The 8,580-nt window shown below is 52.6% G+C and overlaps 1 protein-coding gene across 1 annotated transcript in view; it reads left to right on the forward strand.

The window, feature by feature from the left end:
• Positions 1 to 606: 606 nt before the first annotated feature.
• Positions 607 to 8,580, forward strand: part of LOC130583464 (acid-sensing ion channel 2-like) — a 36,961-nt gene continuing 28,987 nt past the window's right edge. The window contains exon 1 of the mRNA XM_057382849.1: positions 607 to 1,590. Within this exon, the coding sequence (XP_057238832.1) occupies positions 1,027 to 1,590 (564 nt within the window). The 5' untranslated portion in view covers positions 607 to 1,026. The remainder of the gene's footprint in view (positions 1,591 to 8,580) is intronic.

The raw sequence follows: 8,580 nt of genomic DNA on the forward strand, positions 1-8,580 counted from the left end.
TCCCCTCTCCCTGTACTGCCCAGGCTGGAGCCGGGGGTGTCGGGTCGCAGTCCCCTCTCCCTGTACTGCCCTGCGCTGCCGCGGGGCTCCGGATCCGTGTGTGACTCACGGCTCCCAGCTCCTTTCCCTGACAATCCTGCAGGCGAGGGAAGCTCTGAGACAGACCGAGGAGAGAGGAGAGATGCTGCAGCCCCTCCGCTGTCGCTCCCCGAGTCTCACCCTTTCCTGGCTTTTGCTCGGAGCTGCCGTGCGAAGGAGAAGCGGGTTCATGCCGCTGCTKTCTCATCTGCGTGTGTGCGTGCACGGAGCTGAGGGAAAATCCTCCCCTTTTCTTTCATTTTTCAGCCTTTCCTTTTATTTTTTTAGCCTTTCCTTTTCCCCTTCCCCCTTCYTCTCCTATTTCTCCCGCTGAATTAGCTGCCCGCCTTTCCCTTGCAAATAACACCGGCAGCACAGGCTGGGTTTGCGGGGTGGTATTTTGTGCCCAAAATGGAGAGAGGGGGAGGAGAAGAGGTGCCTAAATCCCGCAGTCGCATACCCGGAGCTCGGGGAGCATCTCCCTCTCGGGCTGGAGACATCCGGGAAGCAGCAGCCCCGGCTTTCCGCACTAGTTAACAGCCTGCGAGCTGCCGCCACTTGTTTTAGGCTCGCTCGCTTAATCTCAGCTCCCCTCGGCGCGTGTGCCTGTGTGTGTGTGCAGGGGGAGGACTTGATTGCCATTGGCTCGGCTTGCGCTGCCCACCCACATCTCTTCCACATCACCTTGGTGTCTCCCTAAATAAAACCAGCCCTCCTTATCGCGCCGAGGAAATCAAGAGCGAGAGTTTGAATGGATTTTATATAAATATTTACCCGACGAAGCTGCTGCTGAGCTCGTGGGATAAACTCGCAGCAGCTGGTCTCACTCTGCTTCCCTCGCCCACCCCTAAAAGGGTTTTATTACTTTGCAGAGGAGAGGGGAGAGATCCAGATCMCAGTTCTGGCTCCAGACTGACCTGAAAAGCAGGACCAGGATTTAACTGAACTATGGATCTGAAGGACAGCACCAGTGAGGGCAGCATGGGCAGCCTGCAGCCTTCCAGCATCCAGATTTTTGCCAACACCACCACGCTGCATGGGATCCGCCACGTCTTCGTCTATGGGCCGGTGACCATCCGGCGCCTGCTCTGGACCTTGGCCTTTGTGGGCTCGCTGGGTCTGCTCCTGGTGGAGAGCTCGGACAGGGTGGCTTTTTACTTCTCCTACCAGCACGTGACCAAAGTGGACGAGGTGGTGGCAAACAGCCTGGTTTTCCCCGCCGTCACCATCTGTAACCTCAATGAGTTCCGCTTCTCCCGCCTCACCACCAATGACCTGTACCACGCCGGCGAGCTTCTGGCGCTGCTGGACGTCAACCTGCAGATCCCCAACCCCCACCTGGCTGACCCTGCYGTCTTGGCCACCCTCCAAGAAAAGGCCAACTTCAAGCAGTATAAACCCAAAGTTTTCAGCATGCAGGAGTTTTTGGCACGGGTCGGCCACGACCTGAAGGATATGATGCTGTACTGCAAGTTCAGAGGCCAGGAGTGCAACCACAAGGACTTCAAAACTGTGAGTACCAGCAGACACTCTGCTTTTCTCTTCTCTGGGCRTGTGGAACGGAGTGTTGCAGGATCTGGACAGCCCTGGAGGTCACTGGCCAGGCCGTGTGGGCCTGCTGTGGTGATGCGGTGGCTGCCGGGCACTGGTGTGGCACAGGAGGAGCAGGAGCAGCCTGTTGAGCTGAAGTTTGTTTCTTGGAGTCTGAACGGGGGCTCTGTGGGGCCAGACCTGCAGGCAGGTCCAGCCTCCATTCTGTGTGAGGCCTGTGGGTCCCAGGTGGCTGCTGGGGGTCAGATGGGTGGGTTAGGTCCTGCTGACCATCACGGGGGACCTGGCATTGCCGTGGAAGTCTCCAGCTGCAGGGAGCAGAGAGGGCTGGGCAGAGCCAGCAAGAAGGACAGGTGCTCGGGGCTGGTCTGAGCCGTGTCCKGATGTGTTTCTCCAGGTGTTTGCAGCTTTGCTGGAATTGTGGAAGGGGATATTTTTCTGCCTGTTCCCGGTGTTGGTGGCTAATAAATGCTGGTTTGCTGCAGAGTGTGGGCAGCAGCTGGGTACCTGCCTGGTGCTGCGTGCTTCCTGTGCTGTGTTCGATGAAAGGGGGCAAAGAAGGAGAGAAAAAGCAATGAGGCTGAGCYCTGATCCCGGTCTGCTCTGAGCTGGGGGAGGTGGAGCAAGCTGGGTGCTCGAAMATCCTGAGGGAAGCAGCTGCTGCTCAGTTCCAGCTTCTGGCTGGCACCCCGCTGGCAGCGCRGGCTGGTCTGGGTGCTGTGCTGGTAAATGCGTCAGCGTGAAATAAAAATAGAGTGGAGCTTGTCTGAGTGAAGTGATGCCCCTTGTCTGGGTGAAGTGTGCTGCTGGGGCAGGTGAGGGGGCTGGGGAGGGGCTGCAGAGGGGGCTGAGGCCCTTCCTGGCCGAGCTGGGGTCTGGGGTAAATCCCACTGTGCTCTCAGGCCACGCTGAGCAGTGCCTTGGCTCCGTGATCCTGGATGTTCCAGGTTTCAGGTGGTTGTTTCGTGGGAGTGCTGCTGTTTGTTCTGTTCACTTCAGTGTGTCCTGTGGAGAGCAGGTCCTGGGCAGGGTTTGTGAGCACCTGGTTCAGCAGGATCTTTGTCTGGTTTTGGAGAAGGGAATATTTTCTGTCTCTGCTGCTTTTGGATCTCCCAGCAAATGAACCCAGCTGACTCCWGCTCCGGAGTCATTGCCATCCCCTGGACTGTGCTCCCTATAAATCTCCAAGCAGGAACATAGAATTTTATACCTCAGTTATTACCTGTCCATAACTCTGATGCTGTGCCCATTYCAGACTGGATATCCAGGCAAAGCATWGMCTGGTTTCTGCTCCCTGGGCAGATCTGRGCAGGGGTTGGGTCATGCAAGTTGCAGGAATGTGTCAACCAAGGAGAGGAGCTTGCTAAAGAAAAGCCATGTGTGAGCAAGTCTGGAGAAAGGAAAAAAAAGGAGAAACAGATGCAAAAGTCCAGGGCACAGAAGAGTTAGGGAGTGAGGTCAGATCCCAGGAGAATGGACAGATCTCCCTTGGCTGTAGCAAAGTGTGGGAGCAGGAGGTATTCCACCTGTGGAGTTGCCAATAATGAAATAAGAATCAACCAAAAGCAAAAACCTCAAAGCCAGGGAGCAATCAGTACTTTCAAAACACTTGCAGGGCTTAAAAAAGGACTTTAAAAAGCAGGTCCTGCTTTCGAGAAGACAGGAGCTCTCAACAGCCCCCCTGGGACTCAGTGGGATGTCACCCTTGGCTGTTGAGTTTTTGAGGTAATTGCTTCTGAAACAATGATTTTTTTTTTTTTCCACTGGGGATACTGTGGTTTCCAGAAAGACAAACATTCCCTGTCTGCCAAATAAATGCTCTGCTAAAACAGATCATGGCCAGCTAAAAAGAGACAGGATATTATGGACTAACAGCCCTTGTCCTTGTCAAAGGGAGAGATTCGGTGCAATATGTCAGCCCATTCTACTTGAGCCAGGAGCCTGTCTCTCACAGAGGCAGGGATCAGTCCCACTGACTGCAGGTAATCCCTCAGGTTATGGACATCCAGGAAGCAGCGCCCAACAGGGACACAACAACCCTGTTTTCCTTCCAGATTTTACCTCTCAGAGATAAAAGGCGGTAAAAGTGTCTGTTTGAAGGATGAGTAGGTGTTTCCACAGGGAGAATGCTGTAAAGGTCTGTGAGCTGCCTCCAGGCTGAATCAGAACCTCATGTCCTGGATGAATTTTGCATTTAATCACCACCAACCTGTTGCAGCTGCACACGGGCTCAGTGACAGCCCATCCATCCTGCTGCAGCATCCGCTGGAGAGGAGTCATTGCTGAAGCCTGATTTGTTCCCTGAAGGGAAGCAGGGTGTAAATCCCAGGGCACTTCTGCAATACGTCAGGGTGAAGAACGACGAGGTTTTTACTTCCACTGCCCAAACTCTGGCAGCTGGGAGCAGAGGAGGCAGGAGCTTGGCCGCAGGAGGCTGCAGCAAACAGCAGCTCTGCAATAAGGTGCTGCTGAGGAGCCAGTGTCGCACTGCCTCTGGTCAGCCCTGCCTTCTGCTGCTCGGGGTGTCATGGGCAGGGTGTCCCTGCTGCTGCAGGGAGAGCAGGAGCATCTTGGCACTTAAAAAGCGTGACTTTACCCTCCTTCCTCCTCCACTGGCCTGTTTAAACCCTGTATCGCTGTTTTATTGACAGGATTTGAGCTGTTCTTTCCCCACACTTCCTGTTCCTTCTCCCCCTAATGCCTCTCAGAGAACATTTCCCAGGTTCAGGTCTGCTCACCAGAGTGACTCCCCTCAGCTTTTCTGCAGAGATTCCCCCAAAGGGAGCAGCCAGGTCTCAGCAGGATGTGCTGATCCTGTGCTGGCATTGCCACGCACAGAACAGCAGAGCTCTGCTGTGGGCAAAGCAATGAGGAAGAGAAAACTGACAGAACATGCTTTAGCAAAGCCTTTCCCTTGGAATATTTGGAGAAGGAAAGCCTGATAGCAGCAGCAGCTGAGGAAATCCCCTCATTTTGTGACTTGCTGCTCCCAGGGGGTCCTGCTGGAAAGGACCTGGCAGATGGCATTTTCCTGGAAGAGCTGTGCTCCTGCTGCTCGACGTGACAGCAAGGTCTTCCCATCCCACTGCTGCTGAGAGAGCTGGGGCTATCAGTCACACCACTGCCATGTGCTGGGAATCTCTGTGGGTSTGTGGAGTAAAGCCTCCTTCCTGGGGCTGCTGCTGTGTCTGGTCCTTGGCTGCTCCATCCTGGGATRAGCTGGGCAATGGGAGCCTGGCAGGGGTGGTTTGTGTGTGGGCCAGCAAATGTGGGGGCAATGGAGACAAAACCTCTGAAAACCCTTCAGCCCATGGGGCAAACACGGASTGATGGGATGGGATCCATGGGATGGGGTGGGAATAGATAGCAGGAATGTGAGCCCTGGGGAATGGGATAGCTCAGTCCCCTCCTTGCTGAGAAATGCTCCAGCCGTGGCTGTGGGTGTCACCTGTGGGTGTCTGGTGTGGTAACAGGTCCCTCAGTTGAGTCATTTGCTAAATGCAGTGTTGGGCTGTGCTTCCTCWCACATCCAATCATTCCAGGTAACACAAACTCTTCCCTTGTGCCTGCTCTGCTTCATCAGGTGTCTGTTTATTGCCAGTGGCCATGACAATTGAAGGATAGAACTCATTTATTTTCAATACACATTCTTCTGACAGACAGGGTCCACATAATGGAGCATATCTCATGCGAATATTGCTATTTTAAGACACAAGTTTCTGTCAATCTATCTGGCTTTCTCTATACATATTTTTTCTGCCATTCTTTCTGGTGCATCCATCAGGCCAATGTTTAGTGAATAGCTTTGGCTTTTCAGACTAACTAGTCTGTTCTCATCTCCTGTTATACAACTTCCACTTTCTTCAAGAAAAAAAGGCCAGGACAGTGGGTATTTGATTCAGAAAAATGTTACTTTTTTATTTAACAATTTTTGTGGAGAGTCATGACTTTTGCCAAGGTCTGCTCCAGAATCTGAGATGTCATAATGAGTACAATTCAGTGATAACTTTTACACAAACAGGCTGTTCTTYCAGTAGGAAATCAGGTCTCTGTGCAGCCTTCCCAGTCTGCACTGGAATATCTCRATTTTGGAGGTCTGTTGAGGGCCTGGGTGTGAGCACAGGCACAGAGGGAGTGCAGGGATATCCTTTTGCTGCTGCTGGAATCTTGTTGGGTCTGAAAGGAGGTGGATTCCTCCTGGCTCATGTATCTGGCAAACCCTGTCCTTGGGAAATGCAGACCCTTGTTCCAGCCYGTGCTTTTCTGGATTAAATTTCTCTGTCCCATGTGGATTTAAGGGTGTGGCAGTTCCCTGTGACACTGATGGRATTTGTATTTCCTTTATTTMTTAAAAAATGGTAGGATAATGCTTAAATTCCACAGGGAGTTTCATGGGTGGAAGCCAGCTGGGAYGAATGCTCATGAAAAACCATTCCTGAGTTGGAATGGTTAAAAGAGTTAAAATCAAATGAAGGCTGTGGAACTTCCRTGGGACCTTTTCATGGCAAACCCAGTTTTAAATCCTTTAATACTGAAAGTATAAACACTGGGTGAAACAAGTGCACAGGAGAGAAACTTCAGGGATGAGCTGCAGGTTGTGAACTTGGGACATTGGTGCACTGCATTTGGGACACTGATCTGACTGCAGAGCTGAGCAGTGACAAAGTCCTCCTCAGTGATCTCTGAACAAGRCTGTGTTTGGATGTGCTTTRAGCCAGGCCTGMTGCCCTCCCTCACTCRGGCTTTAGGATGGGGAGTAATTCARACAAGTGGGAAATGTCAGGAACAGGCAGAGCCAAAGTGTCAGAGCCAGYGGGAGAGCAGAGGGGCTGAGTGAGGAGGGAGATGAGGCACAGGGAGGGCCTGGGAGAGGAAGAACAAAGAATTTGTGTGTGCAAGAGCAGCTGTGGGCTTGGCCTTCCCTCGCTGGAGCAGCTGGCACTTGGTTTGGAGGAGAGCAAGAGCCACTYGTGCCATGTGAGTTGATTGCCATCCATCAGAGTTATCCAGCAGGAGGCCAAGGAGAGCTKCTCTGTCCCTGCACTCCCACCTGCCCAGGGATCCAAACTCCAAACAGCAGCTGGAGCTGCAGCAAAATGCACATCTGCCCTCGGGATGGGGAAGAGCTGCAGAGCAAGGCGGTGTCACTGGAGTTCCAAGGGTGAGGAGTTGTTCCAGGGCTGCCAGGCTTGATCAGAATTGTCCTGGGAATTGTGTGAGGCTCTCCTCAGCACTGGAAATACCTCTGAGCATGGCTCCTTGTCCCTCAGCTCCTTTCTCCCYGAGGTACTGAGAACTGAGGTGCCCAAAGCTGTGGAGTGCCAAGGTTGTCAACAAAAGAACAAATCYGATAAATGCCTCCCAGGGCCACGTCCTGGTGCCTCCTTTGCCCCTGGCTCTGTGTGACAAACACAGCTCATGTCACAGGGTGTCCCTGGCAGCTGCTCTTGGGTACTCCCCTGGGTACAGCTCTCTGTCTGCAGGGGGTGGAGGGTGAATCCACGGAAAGCTTTCAGATGTACCTGTGCTCTTTCCACAGCAACCAGAACTAACYTAGTCATGCCCAAAGCTGCAAGTGAAGGCCAGGGAAGACAAGGAATAGATAAAAACCCCAGMCTGGTTTCCAGCTGGAGAGGGAAAGTGGAACAACAGAGGGTGTGCTGACCTTCCATACCCCTCATKCAAGTGTCTCTTGCAGTCCTCTTGGCAGACAATGAACAACCTCCCAGGTGTCCCCTCTTGAGGAATCTTTGTTGCTTWTCTGGCCAAGTGCAGTGATGTCCTGTGAGAAATCCTGGTGTGACTGCTGTGGGTTTAATCCAGCCCCTCCTTGAGAGCTTCTTGACCACCATGTCCATGATCCCCATGGACAGAAATGGGTAAAAATCTAAACCAGTGGTCATGAAGAGAAACAGGAGAAATTCTCACTTGATTAAAGAGGRAAACAGGACTGACTTCAGTGAGGGTCTCTGGCCTCTTGAGATCCCTTCCAAACTGAGTTGTGCTATGATCCTATTACAAAAAGCAGGTGCAGACCTGCTGGGTCTTATAATACTTTGGCTATTTTTGGAGTATCTCATTTTTTCACAGAAACATAGAACCCTGGAATGGTTTGGGTTGGAAGGGACCTTAAAATCATCCAGCCCCACTCCCCRCCATGGGCAGGGMCACCTCCCACTRTCCCAGGCTGCTCCAAGCCCTGTCCAGCCTGGTCTTGGACACTCCCAGGGATTCAGGGACAGCCACCCTGTGCCAAGGCCTCCCCACCCTCCCAGGGAAGTTTTCCTAATATCTAATCCAAACCTACCGTCTTTCAGTTCAAAGCCRTTCCCCCTTGTCCTGTCCCTCCARGTCCTTATCCAAAGTCCCTCTCCATCTCTCTTGGACCCCTTTAGGTACCAGAGGAGGCTCTAAAAGGAGCGCAGTCTCCCTGGAGCTTCTCTTGCAGGACCTTGCACTTGACCTCGATGGAYTCTGTGAGGGTCACACATTCCCACCTCTCCAGCCTGTTCAGGTCCCTCTGGATSYCATCCCTTCCCTCCAGTATGTCACACAGCTTGATGGCCTCAAGCTTGCTGAGGRCACCTTGATTCCATTGTTTGTGTCACCAACAAAAGTGCGAGCCATGGCTCCAACCCTGAGCAGCTCTGCCCATCTCTGACCTGCTCTCGTGCCCACTTCACCCTCAGCCTTCCTGAAAAATGAAAGCTGGTTTGGGAGGACGATCACCTTCCTTTCCATGAACCCTGTGCACAAGTTCAAGTTTGCATTATTGACCTAAGGACAAAAATTGCCCTAAAATGCAGAGTTGCTGACAGCTGTGTCTGCACTGAGCAGCGAGGCATCCACAGCTCTTGATTCCATAATGAGCCYGCCACAGTTTCTCTGAGCAAACTCCTGTCTTTTCCCATTTCCTGAAACCACTCCTGTCTTTTCCCATTTCCTGAAACC

This window comes from Malurus melanocephalus, unplaced genomic scaffold (assembly GCF_030028575.1).
Source record: "Malurus melanocephalus ecotype Western Australia unplaced genomic scaffold, MMel_1.1 scaffold_589, whole genome shotgun sequence".
Lineage (NCBI taxonomy): Eukaryota > Metazoa > Chordata > Aves > Passeriformes > Maluridae > Malurus > Malurus melanocephalus.